The sequence below is a fragment of the Fonsecaea pedrosoi genome (assembly GCF_000835455.1).
Source record: "Fonsecaea pedrosoi CBS 271.37 unplaced genomic scaffold supercont1.5, whole genome shotgun sequence".
Classification (NCBI taxonomy): Eukaryota; Fungi; Ascomycota; class Eurotiomycetes; order Chaetothyriales; family Herpotrichiellaceae; genus Fonsecaea; species Fonsecaea pedrosoi.
The window spans coordinates 2,459,269-2,479,419 of NW_013550611.1; the positions used below are offsets into that span (position 1 = coordinate 2,459,269).

The 20,151-nt window shown below is 52.0% G+C and overlaps 7 protein-coding genes across 7 annotated transcripts; 5 read left to right on the top strand and 2 right to left on the bottom strand.

The window, feature by feature from the left end:
• Window positions 1-59: 59 nt before the first annotated feature.
• Z517_08364 (uncharacterized protein) lies at window positions 60-1,714 on the top strand (the record flags this gene model as incomplete). Its single annotated transcript, XM_013426880.1, has 2 exons — window positions 60-67; window positions 121-1,714. 2 exons carry the CDS (start codon window positions 60-62, stop codon window positions 1,712-1,714), a joined length of 1,602 nt encoding a protein of 533 aa, XP_013282334.1.
• A 262-nt stretch (window positions 1,715-1,976) lies between these two features.
• Z517_08365 (uncharacterized protein) lies at window positions 1,977-5,972 on the bottom strand (the record flags this gene model as incomplete). The annotated part of the gene is made up of 1 exon (XM_013426881.1): window positions 1,977-5,972. One exon carries the CDS (start codon window positions 5,970-5,972, stop codon window positions 1,977-1,979), a length of 3,996 nt encoding a protein of 1,331 aa, XP_013282335.1.
• Window positions 5,973-7,805: 1,833 nt separating this feature from the next.
• Z517_08366 (uncharacterized protein) lies at window positions 7,806-10,131 on the top strand (the record flags this gene model as incomplete). The annotated part of the gene is made up of 4 exons (XM_013426882.1): window positions 7,806-9,005; window positions 9,123-9,189; window positions 9,248-9,999; window positions 10,093-10,131. 4 exons carry the CDS (start codon window positions 7,806-7,808, stop codon window positions 10,129-10,131), a joined length of 2,058 nt encoding a protein of 685 aa, XP_013282336.1.
• A 943-nt stretch (window positions 10,132-11,074) lies between these two features.
• On the top strand, window positions 11,075-12,895 carry Z517_08367 (uncharacterized protein; the record flags this gene model as incomplete). The annotated part of the gene is made up of 5 exons (XM_013426883.1): window positions 11,075-11,194; window positions 11,251-11,506; window positions 11,585-12,188; window positions 12,256-12,389; window positions 12,450-12,895. The coding sequence occupies 5 exons, from the start codon at window positions 11,075-11,077 to the stop codon at window positions 12,893-12,895; spliced, it is 1,560 nt and encodes a 519-aa protein (XP_013282337.1).
• Window positions 12,896-13,545: 650 nt separating this feature from the next.
• Z517_08368 (uncharacterized protein) lies at window positions 13,546-14,664 on the top strand (the record flags this gene model as incomplete). The annotated part of the gene is made up of 3 exons (XM_013426884.1): window positions 13,546-13,800; window positions 13,865-13,933; window positions 13,999-14,664. The coding sequence occupies 3 exons, from the start codon at window positions 13,546-13,548 to the stop codon at window positions 14,662-14,664; spliced, it is 990 nt and encodes a 329-aa protein (XP_013282338.1).
• Window positions 14,665-14,980: 316 nt separating this feature from the next.
• Window positions 14,981-16,294, top strand: Z517_08369 (uncharacterized protein; the record flags this gene model as incomplete). The annotated part of the gene is made up of 3 exons (XM_013426885.1): window positions 14,981-15,047; window positions 15,103-16,113; window positions 16,161-16,294. The coding sequence occupies 3 exons, from the start codon at window positions 14,981-14,983 to the stop codon at window positions 16,292-16,294; spliced, it is 1,212 nt and encodes a 403-aa protein (XP_013282339.1).
• Window positions 16,295-16,515: 221 nt separating this feature from the next.
• Z517_08370 (uncharacterized protein) lies at window positions 16,516-17,088 on the bottom strand (the record flags this gene model as incomplete). The annotated part of the gene is made up of 1 exon (XM_013426886.1): window positions 16,516-17,088. One exon carries the CDS (start codon window positions 17,086-17,088, stop codon window positions 16,516-16,518), a length of 573 nt encoding a protein of 190 aa, XP_013282340.1.
• Window positions 17,089-20,151: the final 3,063 nt, after the last annotated feature.

Consider the following 20,151-nt stretch of genomic DNA (forward strand, 5'->3'; position numbering starts at 1 on the left):
TCCTTATGTCATAGCAGAACAACCTCCTCCAGGCTAGATCTGTTCACTCTGTCACTGCGATGCCTGCGTAAGGTCTTGTCTGATATGTTCTTAAAAGAACAATTGCTAACTATCTGACAGTGTAGGTGACCAGCACAGGCCAAACGGCAGCACGACAGCCAACCCATTCGAAGAGCGTCCGCCACGAATAACAGAATATACTGCTCAAGAGATTGCCACCCTGCAAAGTCGGCTAGACAAACAATTAGGACCGGAGTATATCTCATCACGCGCAGGACCAGGTGGCTCAAAAGTACACTATCTGGCAGCGGACAAGGCCATCAGTCTTGCCAATGAGGTTTTCGGCTTCAATGGCTGGAGCAGCTCCATTCAAAACATACAGATCGATTTTGTCGACGAGAACCCTCAGACGGGCAAGATTTCTCTCGGTCTCTCCGTCATCGTGCGGGTAACGCTGAAAGACGGCTCCCACCACGAAGACATTGGTTACGGACAAATTGAGAACTGCAAAGGCAAAGCAGCTGCTTTTGAGAAGGCTAAAAAGGAGGGTACCACGGATGCATTGAAGAGGACTCTGAGAAATTTTGGCAATGTCTTGGGCAACTGCGTCTATGACAAGAGTTACTTGTCCAAGGTCACAAAGATGAAGGTTGGAAGCACCAAATGGGACGAGGGTATGCTCCATCGACACGCAGACTTTGCACCTAAAAAGGCGCCCGAAGAGAGAAAGCCAATTGTCTCCACACACGCACAAGAAGAAACGCCTGAATTTGAGGACAGTTTTGAGCTTGCAGACTTTGAAGAACTTGATTTTGATGGTGTCGACATGGGGCATCCAGATGAAGTCTCATTACCTGCGGAGCCGACAGATTCAACAAACAAGTCAGGTCTTTCGGCCTCAGAACGAATTCACCCACAGACTAGGGTTGATCTGATGACTACGCCATCCAAACCAGCAGCCAGAGCAAGCAGTGATCCTCGAGTGGCGCTCCCAAAGCCTGCCCAGACGCTTCCACCCACTACTGTCATCCCCCAACCTCTGCCCGGCCAGCGGCACCAAGCGGCACCGGTTCCTGTTGTAAAACCCTTGACAGGAGACTCTCGACCGCCTATTGACAATGTCTCTCGGGCGGCTTCACCTCTACCCCCCCACCATTTGCCTCCCCAGCAAGCAGGTCAAGGCGTTGGCTTTTATTCAGCCAGGGCTGCTGAAGTTCTGGATGAGAACAACAACGTGATTCCTGCTGCAGCGGCGACAGCACCCCGATTCAACCCGCATGCTGAAAGTCCATCTATCCGCAAGACCTCTGGGGTCAATCACAACAGGTCTATTCCCTTGAAACGAGACTTGACTCCAGATACCACCAATCTCCGGACCAATGTCATCAACCCACAATCCGATCCGATGAGACGATTGGGTGCTCCTGGCCCCAGCGGACCGATTCCAGGCGCGCGAGGGCCTAATACTTCTGCATACCGACCTCCCACGAGACGAGGACCTTTGGACTCAGGCCCTGGTCACGCACTGAGCTTAGTTGACCCTAGTGGAGTTGACCGCGTGTTGCAGGCAGCGAAGAGAACACCGCTGGGAGACGTGAGCAATGTGCAGCAGCATCATGTAACATCGATCACTGCCGACGGGGCTGATGCTAAGAGACAGCGGGTAGACGGCACTGAAGAGGTGGTCACCGGGAATCCAAGGATTAGTGGATAGAGAGTGATTGATCATAAAGAGAGGGTGGGAGGAATCTACCAAGTCAAGCACTTTGGCGCAGACTACCGCCGTGGTCGGCGATGGGAGTTGGCGGGTTGCAGGAGAGTGCATTTGTGTGAAAAAGTCCCGCCTCTGGTTTTGGAGGCCGTCGTTCGAAATTCCCCTTAGCGATCTTTTTTTTGCGCCTTTTCTTCGAGCGCGTAAATGACCGAATCTTGTGATGATTATGTACCACACCTACATATGCGTAGATTGTAAGCTTTCATGTTTTTGCACCAGCGTCTGCCTTGCCGATGTCGATACCGAATCTTCGTTGTTTTTGTCCTCCTGCTGCTGGACTATTCGTTCCGTTATCTGGCGAAGTGTCCCACCACCCCAGGCTGAAGACGTAACCCTCAAACACTCTCTTCAGCTCGTCGTCGCTCATAAACTCCGCACCGGCGGGGATGATCCTCCTGTCAATGACCTCGCTGCCGGCGAGCAGGCTCATGGTGCCCACGATGCTCCACGGACCCTGGGGCAGGATACGGCGCATGTTGCGCCGACCGTACACGAAGAGGCCGCAGGCGAGCATGATGCCGAGGAAGATCTGCAGGATCAGCTTCGACGTGGCGTTCTGTTTGAGCCGGAGCCTTTCGACGCCAGAGACGGACCCGCGGTACTGGGGCGCCGTTGCGGCTTCGGTCTGGTTCAGGCTGCGGCGCATGGTGCCGTGGATGAGTTGGGCCATGTACCGCCGATACATGCGCTGAGTGGCGTCAACGAAGCGCTGCGTGTTTGCAGGGCCTGTCAGCTCGTCGGCGGGGATTCCATCGGGGCCATAGTTGACTTGGGAGTAAAAGTAGTCGGTCAACAGAGTCGGGGCCTCCCGGTCGAAGGGTGCGAAGGTCTTCGAGTTCGTAAACCAAAACGTGCTATTGAACGCCTGAAGCCACCTTGCTGAGCTCTCATCGACTTTCGGCTCCGACTTGACCTGAAAAGAGCCGTCCGAGGAGACTATGAAGATAGTCTCGGCGTGTACCTCTTCCAACCCTTGAATACACGTCATTGCTGTCACATTCTCCGTCGAGGTGACATTTTCGACAAAGTAGCCAGACATGAATGCCAAGGATGGGCATCCAGGGGGATTGCTTGCCGCCCCCAAGGTATACCCTACGTTATCATCGGTGAGGAATGCGTCTGTCGCGCCCTGGTTATTGAGAACCACTTGCTCATGTATGGAAAGACCACCCGGATCCCCACAATTATGCTGTACATCAGTCGCGAACGTAATATTCGTCACTAATTCGTTGTCTCCAGTCAAGAAGTGTGGGCATGTCGGGGGTAGATCGGCGTAGAACGTGATGTGGTTGTCTCGACAGCTAGGATCAGCATGAGCACTGGGTGCTCCCTGCATCGTCATGTTCATGTTCTCTCGGGGGACCAAGGTGCAGTTAAGTGATGCCCTCATAGCCACAACATCGGCGTGAAGGGTTAGTGGGCTTGCAGAATCGCCCAGCTGTTTCAGAGCCTCGGCTCCTAAGGAAGAGGGCTCAATCTTCGGAAATGCCAGTCCGTCGTATGTGAATGCTGGGTAAGACCCGTTGTTCTGTTCGATCAGCGTGAAAATAGCACCAGCCGACCCGTCTGATGTAGTCCCGAATGAGGGCACAAATTTGTCGGACGTGGTGACGGAAACACCGAGAACAACTGGGACGCCTTCAATAGTATAAAGGCCCGAAGCGATGATTGTCAACAAACTGCCAATCAGGGCGGCCATTGATGCAACAGCAGCTTCCATATGGCGCTCACGAACCGCTTTCAACGTGGACCAAATTGGGAGCTCGCCGGATGATGTCCTCAGCAATGTTTGCTTTGCCGGCGCACTTCCACGAGTCAAAGCCTGATACGGGGCAAGTGTCGCTGCAGCGAAATCGATCGCATCGTACATGATTGCGATACATATCAGAACGACTGACGTAAGGATTGTCGGCAGTGAACGATAGATACCAGAGCTTGAAATGGTGACCAACCCATTGTGGGCGTCTGATTCGCGTTGCAAGACTTCCAAAACCGCAATGACCGTGAGCGGTAGCCCAAGAGCTGCTGACATGAACCAGGGTGTGGTAGAGCTAGTTTCCCACCAAGAATGATTGCCGTGTTCATCGGCTGGTCGTTGTTGAGTTCCTTCCTGCACGGTGGTCTTGATAGAGAATTCCGGGTTTGCACGCTCACTGTCAAAGGAAGAAGTGGCCACTAAATCCTCAAGATGAGCATTGGACTGTGCACTTGAGTAGCTCGAGACTGCCTCCAACGACCTCTGAAGCGTTGGACTCGCGGCAAGTATAGCTGCTTGAGCGCCAATAGAGTTGGGCTGCCGCGAGACCACGTCTGTTGTGCGCCATTGGAGAACAGCGGCAGCGGCGAGTGCCAGCAAAGCAAACCCTGCGCACATGGCCCACACGCTCAGCTCTCGGACTTGAAGTCTTGGTTCCTGATATACAACGCTGGCTGTGGTTGTGGCGTTGTCACGTTTGCGTAGATATGAATGGGCAAGTTGAACACCCACGCCCTTGAACGCTTTTTCGGCAGTGGCTCTCAATATTGTGGCATTTAAAAGATCAACAGCGGATCCGCCCGCAAGGATGGCGAAGAAGTTGGCAAAGTCATATATCTTCGGAGCTTCTGGTGTAGGGGGAAGGCTATTTACGAAGACTTCATTCTCGAAAGCCATACTCAGATTGTAGTATGAGTATCCAGGCAGCACATCTGCCACGCGCTCCAACGGCCCGGTCGTGTTAACTCCGCCCTTTGAGGTGGGATTGGCGGTATTTATCGTAATGTTGACCTTGTCGATGGTGTATCCGCGAGAACAAACTAGTCCAACCGATTCGGCCAAGTTGACGTTCCAGGCAGCGCTAGTATTTTGGGGGTGCCCTGTGACCTTTTCAAATGTGATGTCTATCAAGGTGAGCGCGTAGAGGTTGGAACATGGATCAAGATCGTCAATTGGTGGACCGAACGTGTTCCAGCTCTCGTCAGAGATGATGGATCGCCCAACAGGGCAATTGGGTGCCTGGCACAACTGGTAGTAGGACGACATTGGAGGACAATGAGCAGGAGACAGTGTAAGCCTCAGTTCTAGGAGATCTCCGTAAGGGTATGAACCATCGTTCGACCAAGTAAAATTGTTGCCAATCACTTCCGGTGTGACCACTTCGCAGTCGAAGAAAGGGAACACGCCGTTCACCGTTGCTGTCACGGTTGAGTTTGCAGGTAGAGACTGTAAGTCAAGAGTATCATATGCGACACTCGCTGACGTGCCGTATTGATAATTGAGCCCCCGTTCTTGTATGCCGTAGAACTCCATCAGTTCGGTGTCAATGGCAGAAGGCCCAATTGTGAAATTCGTGCCCACGAATTTTGAGTTCACAAGAGCATCAGAGACGACTTTGGTGTCGGAGGTCGGTGTAAGTACAAGCAGACCAGTGCTGAAGACGATGACAATTCTCAGCAGCAGCATACCCACACCACTAGCCACCACGGCCCAATCGTGGTTTGGTACAGCTTTTGCCAGAGCTAGGGGTAAAGGAGGCGAGATATAGTCTAGGAGTAGAGATTCCTTGGCCGGCGCTGGGCCATGCCGAAGATGTGACCATGGTGCCAAAGCTCGGCAATGGAAGTCAACCAGTCTCCAGGGCACAAGGATCACAACGAGCAGTGCGGTCGGACCATAAGTCCATGCATAATGATTGCTTGTGATGGCAGTTCTGATTCCATTCTCGATTTGCGCAAATCGCGCCAGGATGACCAGGCCGGCGATCAGGGCTAAAAAGAGTAGAATAAATCCAAACAGAATTGGTTTGCGTAACCAAGTCGGGTTCCACGTTCGCGGAAGAACTTGCGCGTCCTTGTTTTGGGGGATGTCATTTTGCCAGACGAACGGGGCTTTTCTAGATGCTTCCGAGTCCTCCCACTGATCTGGAAGAGAAGAGGTCTCGAAGCTATGACTGCTGCCAACCTGTTGTTGTCCGGCGATCTTGCCGTGATGCTGGGTCGGACTCGGGGCGTCGAGATACGTCTGAGGGTCGTATGCAGTCTCTGCGTGATTGAAGTCTGGAAAAGGAGGCAGGGCCCAGGAGGATCTGTCGTCGAAGGAGATCATAGGGTATGCGTCATCTTGTAAGGCGCCATCATAGAAAGCACTGCTGTGTCTTGAGTTTCGTGGCAGCGGCTTTCTCTTCACTGGGGATGTTTGCTGAAACGACCTGTTCGCCATCGCGATAGATGCGGTGTTGAGGATGGCGATGATGACAAACAAGAGACTGGGAGCAAAGCCAATAAGCCGTCCAGACAGGCTGTCTGCCAGATAAGGCTGGCTCTCTGCTCAGACGTTTTTGCACCACGCGGCCGGAAGGCCAGGTCTCAAAACGTCAATGCGGTTCAGGCGAGCCAGATTTGACTTTGAACCCTGCAACCGACTGCCCCGCTACTCGTACAATATAGAGTAGGCCGCACTTTGAGCCCTGGCATTCTCTTTCCATGGCGAAAGTGCCCGCACAAGTAGTCGAGATTAGCTCGAGTTGTCTGTTGATCTTGTCTGGACCCCACAAGAAGCGGCTGGAAAGGCTGGCCCTGGCCTGGCTAGGTGCCAACATCTGATTGATGGACTCATCTTTAGTGTCACATCGCGTCCGGCAAGACGCCTTGCGCTCAACCGTTCCAGAGTAGTCGGGTACGTGCAGGCAACAACACGGCTGGCCGAGCAGCCTGAGTTTATCATTGGTAAATTGGTCACACTTTTTCCCTCATCAAAACTGTTTAAGGTTCGAGGCAGTTTTCAGAAAGGTATGTTTTATTTCAACGGTCGTTGCTAGCGTTGGGGCAACGCTCTTGTGGCAGGAATGGGTCTAGGGGCAGAGCCGCCTAGTGTAACGATGGGGCTGTTGAGAGCAGGCGAAGTTGATATCCTGTCAAACAAGGCGCACAGCGAGCAGGTGATGGTGTTTCAAGGCGTTTCAGAACGGGACGGCTCGACGCCATGAAGCGATGCTCAACAGCGATGGGCAGACAACCCACGTGACTTCGGAGGACCGGAACACTTTTTCCGCAGGCGGGATCGGCACGGAACAATGTTCCTCCCGCTTCCACCGACAGGCCAAGAAGGTGCCACGGGTGCCTAAGAATTCAATACAAAGCTTGATACGAGGTACCAAAGTCATCTTCTTATCAAGCCAATTCAACCCCCACATTCTTCGCTATCCTGTCCCATTCGTATTTTCGATTGTCATCTATATTGCCATCACCGCCGGTTTCTGTGGGGCAAGGCAAATCCTTTCGGCTGTCGTTACGGCCCTCTCTCCCCAGAGCTGCCAACGAATGCGCATTATTCCTTTATGGATCAACGGTTTACCCAACGTATAGCTTCTGACTCGAGTTCCTCCATTAGTCAGAATATCCATCCTTATCTACCTAGCCTCTTGCCGAGAGATCATCGTATTGACGCATCAGGAAAGAAGGATCAAGTTCTGGTCCCTGATCCGCATAATGCTTGTGTCTCATGGCACGTTCGTGCTCAGTAAGATGCCAGGGCGTTTGGCAAAGAGATATACCGTACGAGCCACAGACAAGGCTATGCCAATGACCGGAGTGAAGCAACATGAAGCTACACAGATGTGCCAGGTAATGATATCATGTCCATGAGCGCACAATGATCAGGCAACAGTCTCTCCCATCCCAGCTAGTGAGTTCGTTCGGCTCGGTAACCGCGGCCCACGAGATGATCTGCATAAGTCAACTCAACACAGGAATCGACTGATGCCTGTCTAATCATCTTTACTAGATGTGGCAGGTCGCAGAGCATCCTCCTCGCATGCAACCTACTAATCTAAACCAATCATCACCATGCATTCTACATCGGATTTGAACGACTTCTCTAGATATACCGATATCCAGAACCTCCACAAAGGTTGGGGAAGGTCAAGTTTGGAGGTCGGATTCACGGATAAACGAGCTGGGATTTATATACAAAGACCCATGGTTGCCAGTCAGGTCTACAAGACTTTGTCCATCTAATCTACACTAGATTCGGTGGAGAGTACTGGCGCTCGCAATGGCCCGTCAACTATTGCTGTCAGTCTTGATTTTGCCATGTGTACTGGCTGTCTCTTTGCCAGTGAAGCTGCACTTGAAGCGAGCTGTTGACTCGAGTCTTGCCAATATCCACGTGTCCTATGACAAACCCATCACCACAGAGGTCGCGTTCACGTATGGTCCTTGCAAGGCTAAGACTCCGGGAGAAGCGCACCATCTTGTTGCCCGGTCCAATTCCTGTGACCACGATAGGCTTTTGTGGAAAGTCCCCGAAGACACTCCCACGGGCCATTGTCTTTCAGCATGGGACGCAAGACAGAACCTTCTTGGGCGAAGTGCTCCGGTGTCCATTGCACCTAACGCAAAGACCAAGCGCAGACGCCTCAAAAAGCGCCAGGCCGACTTCTCCATCCAGATGGACAACTCGAGCGGTATTGACGCGGAAGGTCCATGGTTCGACGGAGTAGTTGCCCTCAAGAACAAGGAGATCAGTGCGGTCAATGTCCAAGAAGCGAAATCCAAAGAAATCGCCATCGTCGGTGCTGGCATGGCTGGCCTCATGACTTGGCTGGCCCTCAACCAATCCGGCATGACAAATCTTTCTCTTATTGAAGCAGCTCAGCGGCTGGGCGGACGGGTCCATACTGCTTACTTCGGCGACCCAAGTGAGAGACAGTATCAAGAAATGGGACCAATGCGTTTCCCACTATCGTACACGTCATCTGAGACGAACCAGACGATACAGATCCAAGATCACCGCATTGTTTTTGATCTGGCTGCTGAAGTCAACAGACTGAACAATAACAATACCAATTTCACGGTCAATTTCATCAAATGGTACCAAAGTTCGCCAAATGGACTATACTACATTAACGGCGCCCGGAAACCCAACGGTCAAGTTCCGACGGTGTCAGAAGTGCGAGCGAATGCATCGTTGCTTGGGACGACTTCTTCTCAGCCAGACGACCCCAAGCTGGATGCACTTGACGAGCAGCTGAACGTTATCTACGAAAACGGTAGTTTCATCGATCAGATGGCTCGAAACATATACATGGCGCATAAGACATTCCTAGACCAAGGACTTGGTGGATTGGGTGGCGACGACTTTTCCGAATTCGCCTATGCTCACAATGTCCTGGGTTATGCGCTGAATGAGACCTTCGTTGAGCTTGGAGGCTCTGGAAGTGAGAGTTTTTGGGATAATCTCTTTGAATCAATGGTGAGTTGGTGCCTGCCTTTATCCACACTGACAATCTACTCTTGCAGGTTGACACAAGCCACACCATTTTTGAGATCTGGTCTCGACTGACGGCGCTGACATCTCGTTTTACTTTAGTACTTCTCTGCAACTGACTGGAGGACGATTGATGGTGGCTTGACCCGTCTTCCCAGTGCCTTCCACCGTACGTACAACTCTCGTGCAGCCTTACAAGGAATGACTAACGTATAGGTAACGCATAGCTCTTGTGGATGATGTGACGTTCATGAATCGCAAGATCCAGCGAGTTCAATACAACGAGAGCACCAAGAAGGTGACATTGCAATGGAAGGTTAAACCACTCGACAGTACGTTCCAGAACGCAAGCTATGACCTAGCGGTCGTGACTGTTCCTATGCCGCTCGTTCGAACATGGCGTCTCCCGGCGTTTTCAGATCTTCTTAAGACGGCCATCGACAGCTACCCTTACTCCCAAGTATGTAAGGTGGCACTCCAGTTCAAGACCCGCTTCTGGGAGCATTTCGAGAACCCCATCTATGGCTCCTGCAGCACGACCACCGATATCCCCGGTATCGGAAGCATCTGCTACCCAAGCTACGATATCAACTCGACTGGGATGGGGGTGATGCTCGCAAGCTACACATCCTCTGACGACGGGTTGCGTTGGCCGTCGATTCCGGAGGACGTTCACGTCCAATATGTCGTGGATGCCATGGCCGAGATTCACGGCCCTGTGGTCTACGAGCAGTATACTGGGGCCTTCAACCGGCGCTGCTGGGTGCTGGATCAGTACGAGACCATTAGCTGGGCTAGCCCGGACATTGGAATGAGGAAGGCGTTCATCCCGGCCTTTTTCAAGACGGAGCAGGGTATCATTATGAGCGGCGAAGGGACCAGCTATACCAGCTCTTGGATCTCGAGTGCTCTGGAGAGTGGCGTCCGAGCGAGTGTCCAGCTCCTTCTTGAGTTGGGCCTGGTGGACGAAGCAAAAGCCGTAAGTACAGCATTTCCTGGGCTACCCGAAAAACTCTTCTATGTCTCTTGCCATTTGCCATCTCCTATGCCAGACTAACAGAGGCCTCAACAGGTAACCGAGAAGTGGATGGCCAGATGGATTGACATATAGATCCCGAGTAGGGTAGGACAGGGAATCGGACATACATGCAGATATTGCCGCGATCGCCAGCCGCTCAGGTGGTTTCTTTCCTGCCCATATACCGATCAGTGTCAGGCGTGAAGACGAGGCTCAATCACATATGTCGATGATGACCATCTATCAGATTTTACAACACGCTTCTCCTCGCCTTCCCTTCCCTTCTTCCCTTCTTCCCTTCTTCCCTTCTTCCCTTCTTCCCTTCTTCCCTCTCTCCCTATCTTCCCTTCTCTTTAACTTCCATATTCTCTTGTCTTTTATTCCCATCTCAGATATAAGCGTGAATGAGTCTCGCTCACTCATTCTCTGGATATTATCTTTGACTGCGTCGTTTATTTGTCGATTTCACGGGTATGTCGTCCACTCAAGGTCCAAGCCCTCCCTCGAGCCTCAGGAGACTTGGAGTACTCGTTCGCGAAGTATTAAATCCGTGAGATTTCCTACTACGTACGTGAATAACGAATTCTAGAAGAGGTCGCAAGGGCAAAAGCGGTCATACTGTGGCGTGAAATACAACTGGTTGGCTACACGGTGTTTGTTCATGTCATGACGTGGACTTGGAGTTTTTCTCCCTGGGGTAGACATTTACAGTTTCGAGACAGGTAGCTATTGTGGATCCGGTGGAGGGAGACTTCCATGTCCAAGGACCAAGAGATGCTTCTGATCTCGTGGGTCTTGTGCGTGTCGAGGTCGGATATTATATTGAGGAGAACCTGTCAGGCTTTTCAGGTTCCAGCCAAGGCCATTTGACAGGTTGACAGGTTGAGATTTCTGCCCCTCAAGAGGTCCTTGCTTGTCTCCTGGAGTCCGTGCGCCTCAGAACGGGATCTGCTTCTACAGATGGAAGCCCTGTGGCTCTTGTCGACCTAGGAACCCCGAAGCCGGTCGCGTGTTTGCCATTCAAAGGAAAGAGACAATGTTGGAAGACGGCACGACATCGAGGGCGAGCATGTTCCTGCCCCTACTCCTGCCCCTGCTGCTATGCCCGTTCCTCTTCATCCTTTACCCAGTCGTCAACAAGCTGGTCGCTTACAAGGTAAGATCTCCAAGACATGAGGGAGCAAGAGGTTGTTTGATTCTGAGCAACTACAGAGAGATTCGGCGCTTGCCCATCGCATGCATTGCATGCCACCTCCAGAGCTCCCGAACAAATGGCCCCTGGGGATCGATTGGGTGCGTGAAATATGGACCTCGAATGCTGAAGGTCGTCTTCTGCCGTTCCTCTGCTCCATCGCAAAGGACTATGAGCCTCGCAATATGCTTTCTCAATACCTGCTCTTTGGCCCTCGTACCTTTCATATCCTCGAACCCCGGAATCTAGAGGCCGTCTTGTCATCAAACTTTGCAGGTGAGTCGCCATTCAAGGAAAGGCCATCGATTGCTCGTTCGTTCATTTGGGTATATGTGTCTGATGCGTGCCAAATAGATTACGGCTTTGGAGTCCGCGCAGAGATTTTCGCTCCTCTACTGGGCCAGGGTATATTTACGCAAGAGGGTGCTGCCTGGAAACATTCCCGGGAACTTTTGCGCAAGCAATTTGTCCGAGCACAGTATCAGAATCTCAGCCACTTCCAAGAGCATGTTGACAATCTGTTGAGCCATCTCCCGGATCAGGGAGTGGTTGATTTGCAACCCTTGTTCTTTAGCCTCACCTTGGACACAACTACTGCTCTGTTGATGGGAAAGTCGGTCTACAGCCTGAGAGCAGATATCGATCAAGACGCCGAAAATCGAGACTTCTCCGAGAGCTTCAATCTGGCCCAAGAAGGGCTTGCAAAGCGGTTCCGCATCGCTCCATGGCACGCTTTGTATAACCCACCAGCCTTTCGGCGGGCTTGCAAAACTGTCCACGCCTATGTGGAACGGTACATCGAGCAGAGGCATCTCTCCAACGAGAAGAGCCAAGACGCGTACAGCTTCATTGACCAGATAGCCAATGAGTCGAAAAGCCGAACCGAGCTGAGAGACCAGCTTCTGAACGTCCTTCTCGCAGGTCGGGATACGACGGCCTGTTGTTTGACGTGGACATTGTAAGATTTGTTCTCTGACCCATCAATCAAATCGCATCAGCACGCTGACAGTTGTCATGGGACCAAGTCGTCTTCTTGTTCGCCATCCTCAGGTTATGAAACGCCTGCGAGCAGAAGTTACCACTGTCATGGGCGACGGTATACATCCGTCGAGAGAACAGATCCGTAAAATGCCGTTCCTCGCGTGCGTCATCAAGGAGAGTGAGTTGCATGATTGAAGTCTGCAGGCTATGTTTGTCTCAGCTGGCTAATGAATCCCAGGTCTTCGCTTATATCCGCCAGTGCCTCTGAACAACCGGCAGGCTATCAAAACGACCCTCTTACCAACGGGTGGAGGACCTGACGGGAAGCAAATGATTCTGGTCAGAAAAGGTGAAGTAGTCGTGTTCTCACAGTACGTCAATTCCCGTGTAAAGAGCATATACGGGTCGGACGCAGACGACTTTCGCCCCGAAAGGTGGGAGGACAACGGACTCGCAAAGATTGGCTGGGCATATTTCCCCTTTAACGGCGGACCGAGACAGTGTCTGGGCGAAGATTTTGCACTTATGGAGGTCTCGTATACCATAGTGAGGCTGCTTCAGGCATGTTCCAGCCTTGATTTGCCGGACGGCGAGATCGTTGAACGTCTAGGCCAGGAGAAACAAAGGTTGACGCTCGTTTTGTCAAGCGCCGACGGCTGTAGGGTCAAGTACGTCCGACGATAGCAGATCTTTTGCGAGAATGTTGCTTGAATGTTCCATTGGCCGAGAGACAGCCTGACAGAGCTTCTGTAGCGCTTATTGTAGCTCGTAGTGGCTCGCAAAGGACTACATTCTGCAGCCAGGATAGACTTAGGATAGGTCGCTGGGTATTTTGTCCATTTGCTGGGCTGACAAGGGCTGGCTTCAGAAGGAGCCGACCTCGACCCAAAACACTGTTTAAGAACTTAGAGGTTGGGTGGAAGCTGATTTCCTGGAATGTCTCTTCACCCTGGTCGACCTCGATAGCCGGCGTCTAAGCCTCATGATAACCTTCGAGGCGTCAATCTATGCGGTGTGCACGCTTCTGTCTCAGGCGTCCAGACACAAAGCGGTCCAATTCCAGGTCAGGGGAGTCCTACCTGCTGCCTACTCCGCTGCCCACCAGAAGTTATAAAAGTTTCGAGCTGTCCTTCCAGTATTCAAGTACCCTCTCACTAACGCATGAGCTTACAGCAGAATTGGCGGGAAGTAGTCCACATGGGCCCGAATATACCAGAACAACAGGTGTTTGGGTTTCGCGAACTGTATCGACCTCAAACGGAAGAGCCCGAAGTAGAGTACGTGAGATTGAGCCGGATACCCCGAGCCATTTCCTATTGTTTTAGTATACTGAGATGGACAGTATCGTCGCCGTACACGGTCTCAATGGCCACGCCATCAACACCTGGACTGCAGAGAATCCTAGAAAGGGAGAGGAGCCCATCTGCTGGTTAAAGCACCAAGACTTCCTTCCAAAATATATCAGCCGTGCAAGGGTGTTGACGTGGGGTTACAACGCGAATGTCTCGTCCCTGAAAGGACCAACAAGCTCGGATCGGATACTCCAACATGCCCAAAGCTTGGTGCAACAATTGCAGGGGGACAGAACTGTGAGCAGATCATGCAGTTGCCCGGGCATGGCAGGAAATCCGATTGCTGACTGCAGTTTTCCAGCTGAATGGTACCAGCAAGAAGCCCATAATATTTGTTTGCCACTGTCTCGGAGGCATCGTTGTCAAGAGGGTAGGTTAAACCGCTGCTGTGGCTATCCCTCATCCATATTTGCTGATCAAGGTTGCCATGTCCAGGCACTGGCATACTCAGAAAGTCGGGCAGGACCGAAAAACTCGCATCTTCGTTCCATCTTCACCTGTACCTATGGTATCATTTTCTTCGGTACCCCACACAATGGTTCAAGCAAGGCACAGCTTCTCAATAGCCTACAAAAGGTCACGAGGTTGGCAATCCCGAGGAGGATACTGCGCATTAGATCAAATCTGTCAAAGGCCCTTGAGGAAGAGTCGGAAACGCTGCAAAATATCACGGATCAATTCGTCGCCTTGATGTCAAACTTCCATCTCATGTTTTTGTGGGAACAGGAACGCACTTCGATCCCTGGATTGGGTGCCTCGTACATTGTGGATGAAAGCAGTGCTGCTCCCGGCCTTCCCGATGTTGAGCGCTGCGGTATTGCGGCAGACCACCGAGAAATGTGCCGCTTTGTCAGTAGTAGCGATCAGGGTTTCCTCACTGTTGTTGACGCCCTACAGCGATATAGTCGAGCAGCACCAGAAGAGATAAAGACCAGGCATGCGCAAGAACTGTGGTTATTGAAGGCCAAGCAGCAGGGGGAGATTATGGGACTGATGAGGACGTTGGGCGGGCCACCAGTGCGACCGGATGGTCTGCTACCATTCCCTGTTGACGAGAATGCCTCTTCTGAGGCGCGATTTCTCAATCAGCGAGAGCAATAAGTGGGATAGACAGGACACAATGGGTAATCATATGTAGCAGGACCAGCGAGGACGGAGGAGGGGAAATTGGTGTGTGTCACTTGATGATGACTGGCTCGGTCTGGCTGCGCTGATCAACAAACTGCGGAATGACATTGTGCGGGGGAGAATCTTTCCCGGCGAATTTTCCCAGAACAGAAGCCAAACATCATTCACTGTTGTCCTGCTGTTGCTCACACCCAAACACGACGCCGATGTTCAAGTCGTTTCTTCTTTGAGGTAGTGCTCTAACTCGCAACTGAACACGCTGCAGCGTCTGCGCCTCCCCACTGCTGATATGTCATTACCTCCAGAGCGCATCAGCGTGAAGCGCAGGAGACAGGAGGAACCTGTCGAGGCACTATGTATTTCCCACTGCCATCTACACCCTCAGAGTAAGAGCTAATCCAATACCACCAGACCTCGAACACGGCAATGGCCCAGACAAAAAGCGGAGAGTCACGGAATTCTACTTTAAACGCGTCCAGCCCAATGTGATTGCCCCCATTTCTCAGCGAGTCACCAGCCCTCAAGCGGTGTGGTCAGAGCCTCCTGCTCCTGGTATTCCTCCAATTCGTCTCAGCTCACCGAGCGATCTGAAAAAAGACCCCAAGGAGCCCCGGGAATCCCCCCCTGAAGAAGATGTTGCAACACAAGAGGACTGTGGGAAAGCGTCTGAGAACAACGCCGAGGATCCCGGCAGCAATTCAGCTCCAAACACGCCTGCCCCAAGTCAAGCACTCCAGCAAACACGCCGTTTCCACCTCACTCGTCACCTTTCGTCAGTGCTTAGTCCAAGCGCTTCTGGTGGGATTCGCAAACCCAAGAACTTCATTCGCCCCCCTCTCGCTACCTTTGTTGAAAGACACGCTCCCATCTTCAGCCACGAGCAGAATCCGCTGTATCGTCAAAAACCAGTTGATAAGGTGCTGGAAATCCAACGAGATGACGGGGTAGGGGTTTCAGAATCGGACCCAGTCACAGAACCGACCCTGGAAGCCTTGAAGGCATCTAGGCGAAGCACGACGAGTACGTTTGTTCAGGCAGGCTCCCGAACAGCTAGGAACGGGACTTCTATCAGAGACCATCCAAGCACTTGGGATCTCGAATCTGATCAGCTTGCGGATGAATTGGCTGCCCTTGCGATGGAACTCGATCCGGATGTGCAGCAAGTGGCCGAAGTGGTGCTTCCTTCGCCACCTCCCTTGAAACCCCAGGATGTTATGATGACTTCTCGTGATCGAGAGGAGGAATACGTCTACGAGACTTATGTCCGCGTGGAGTACGATGCTCAGGTCCATGGTCCAGATACTACCAAAAGTCTCAACTCCAATTATGGAATACTCGTTATTGACGAAGAAGACGAGGACCTCTGGCAAAAATACATCGATAGTGACGACGACACTGATTGGGACGAAGAGGACTCAAACGGTAAGCAACCAAGATATTCGTAACGTTGACATTCTGACTCTGGACAGCTGAGGATAATCCCGCAAATGACTACCCGGAAGAAGAAGTCAGTTCAGACGATGAGTACGGGTATAACCCGTACAAGTATCGTACCTATGGATCTGACCAAGAGGACTTCGGCGATGATCATACTTTTCGATAAAGACTGGCGATCGTTCCTGGAACCCGTATCAATCAATAATGCAACCGCGAAAACCCAGATCAGCACCGACGAGGACACTAAGCCGTCCTGCTCTACTCATTACCACACGAAACCACCAAACCTGAATCCTAAAATGACTTCTCATGGAACTTTGGAGACCACCCCATCAATGCCTACCATGATTGTCATCACGATGTGACACTGGACAATAAAGCTCCCACTCATATCTTGTTCTGCTGGGCACAAATCTTGTAAGTCGGATTTCGGCAGTCATCTGTGGCAAAACACGGCAGAGGAGGTCTCGATTGATCCTCTGGTCGCATCCAGGCAAATCGCTCGGCGGTTCTGTCCACCACTCCAAACCTGCCGACAAGGTCTCCTCGATATCTGCGTCCGGATTTTGCTTGTTCTCTCACTTTCTCGACCTTTGCTTCGTGGAGAACGCGATAGAATTTGCATTGGAGTCCAGATTTCTTTCTGACTTCGCCGAACTGACGGAGGAACTCTCTTTCGACGTCGTCCCAGGCTTCTTTCAGGTCTGTTCGGTGATACCAAATGAAATATCGTTGCTCATTTGTGTATTTCTTGCAGCCCCGACGAGGACGTCTGCGCTTTCGCCCCGCGATCGATGACTCAAAAGAGCTAGCGGACGTGGCCTCGCTTGGACAATAGTCGGTGAAGTCTCTGCTGTCCGTGCCATCGTCTATTGACTGGACCTCGTTGGGTTGGCTTGTCTGGTCGTCGGTCTTTTGGTCCTCGTCTTGACTATCGTTCAAGACTGATGCAATGCTCATTTTATCAAACCTACCACGGACTCTCTGTACCCCGTGGTCATGATCGCGGGGAGAACAAGACATTTGGAGAGTGCTTTCAATCCAGGAGAACCAGGCAGATTGATCAGACTTGGGAAAGTGAGAAGGAATCGATAAGGAGGGGAGAGACAATGATCCTTCTGTTTTGAGGAGAGGAGCACAAGAAACGCAGCAGAATCCATGGCGGTCAATGCAGCGACCTTAATAGGCCCTCAAGTCGACCCGACAGAGTGGTTCACGCCAGCGTGATGCATACAACTTGTATTTCTGAGGTATCGCCAGGAGTCTGCGACGTACAGCAATCCAGGCTGGACGGCCATACGCCAGACTAGGCCCAAAGATGAACGGCCTCTGACCCTGAGGAGTAGGAAGTCCGAACAGTCTACCCGACAGATCGGGGATCTGGTGCACACCAATATGAACGTAACAGTATTTCGGACCGGCGCCTCTCAATCACCAGGTTCCATTTTTTGTGGCCTTGTAAGGCAGTCCAGCAAGGAGTCTCCACAATTTACGAGCGATACGACGAAGACAGACTTCAAAACTTACCTGGTAGGCAGGTTCTTTCGCACACTGGAGAGTTTCTGCATCTCTTTCCAATGGGTATGCCCTTATTCTCGACTATCCTGTCTTCAGTCTCGCGGTGATTGTGGAGCAACAGGGCACGGGCCATGAGGCCATCACCTCGTAAAGGCTGATCAATCAGAGCTGAAAGCTACCCTCCACAGTGCTCTAGGAGCCCGAAACCCCTAGCTTGTTACACAAACAAACAATGTGGCGAGTATCTCAGCCTAGCGTTCGCTGCCGAAGAGGACGACGGTGGCAGTCTCTCTGCAGCTGCTGTTGGATCCGAAAAATCGAGTGCGGACGACAGGTCACACAGGGCTTTAGAGAGCCAATAGACCCTTGTACGGGATCAGGGAGGCTAGCATCCGCAACCGACAGTCGCGTCGCTCTGATTGCATGAGTGGAACACATTGCATGCGGCAGCCTCCTGGACATGTGCCGATCCACTCAACTAACTTGACTGCCCGCATTGCATCTAGGTCATCTGCTCTTCATCCTCAGTGAGTTCCCTAGATTGGCACCACAAGGACCGCGCATGCAGAATGATGACGATCCTGTCTGAATCTCGCTTGCCGTATCGTTCATCGTTTCGGTCAAGGCGACGAATATCAGAATGTTCCTAGACGATGATAGCCAGGTCGATATCGACAGAAGATCATTGATGGGGGCCGGTCTCTACTATGGCATTCCCTTGTTCGAGGCCAGATGGAATTTTGCTCCGCTTCAGCACTCTTGGTTTCGGGCTTGACTAGATTGTGGAGGCTAGCATGGGGTCCTGACGGCGACTTTTCGCCTTGCAGACGCAAACCCCTCACTTTTGTCTGTGCCACCGATCATTTCGAGGTCTGACGCCGTCGATCTGAGTTTTGAGAGTTGGTCCAAGCGCTTGCTCAATGTCAGAAGAGGGGCCCTTCCCAATCGCCATGGGATATGGCTTCTACATCCTCGTCGCGGTTCAGCCAGTGAAAACAGCTTCAGTGAGCGGAAAACTAGTCACGCCTTGAGAGGCCAACCAACGAGCTGGATTTATGACATGGCAGGGAATGAAGCCCTAGCTCAACACCAGTATGTCGATGTCGGTACAGCTTGGGGCGAGCATAGTGCTGAATCCGAGCTTTGCCGCCCACCGATCTGGCTCATATACCTCGCCTCGATCGTTGCATCTTCGTGCATCTTGTCAGGGATTTTATTGTACGGGGCTCGGCATATGCTGAGACATCGCTCGCTCTGCCCGAACATATCAAGTGTTCGTCTGCAACCCTGCTTCCTTTGACTTTGTCCTCGTCACCATTGCTGTCCTAAAGGTCAGCAAGGGGTGTTGACAGGATTGGGACCCGCAGCTGAAGGAGTACTTTTGTTGCTCCTCACCTCTCTTCCAATTTCGAGGGTGGTGTGGCTAGCCTAGGTTGTGATGGTTACCCGCTCATCTCTCCACGCGACCTGATTCGGCGAATGCTCAAATATCTCATGCCAGGTGGACCAGCTGGAAAGTCATGCTCTTAGCCTTTCTGCCTGGCCCAGAAACTCTGTTGGCCTTCCATGACTTTATGTGTCGGCTAGAGTCTGGCTCTCCCACGCAATTCAAAGAATCGCACCCAAGCAGGAGATCGGGGTTGTGGCTCTACACTAGGATTTCAACCGGTGACTTTGTCCAGAGGTCAGGGTCGGAGCCCGGCCATCCGATCCTCAGGCTGTACCCACAGACCATGATACACAGTTGCCAACAGAGAAATGACATTGGTTACCAGACTTGCGAGCGCTTAGCTTCACGCACTGCCTCATACACTATCTGCTGATGACCAATTATATGGAATGCAAGGGATATTTTGACACCACAGACGACTGGAACAAGGCAAGGATCTGTTCACACTCCACCCTCTACACTCCCACTGGAGGATTCTGTAGTTGGCGACCTCTTCAGGCAAGCGTTGCTTCTTGGCTACTAGGGGGCTTTCTCAAGGCAGTCGGGTACCGTCTCAACTCTGCATTGGCTCTGCAGAAAAAAGAGGAAAAAAGCGCTGGAGGGACGATTGAATGCCTTCCATCTCTACACCGCAAACAGCATTTCCTTCCGAGGCCAAGTGTAACCGGTCAAGATCTGGCAAAACAGAGCAAACCACGTCTTGTGGGGGGGTTTTTTTTTTCATGGCCGAATGATGCGAAGCGAATCGGTCAGGATGCCTAAAGAAAGACCTTGACCTCCTGACCACCCCAGCTCATCCGCGTGTTCAACACGCAGCTGACTGGACCTGCAAGCGGTATTATTCTCTGCTTGCCCAGTGGCATTGCCTCGAATTGGATCTGCTGAGATCTGGGCATCACCTATCCACCGGCGTACGCCGCATGTGCAGCGTCGAAGGAGCATGTGGCCCGACCACCAACCACTGTTTCGTGCACATGGGATTCAATGAATGTCGAGACCGGGATCAAGTGCCGTGCTATGTCATTCTTCACAATTGGGGTTCTCTGAGCGAGGTA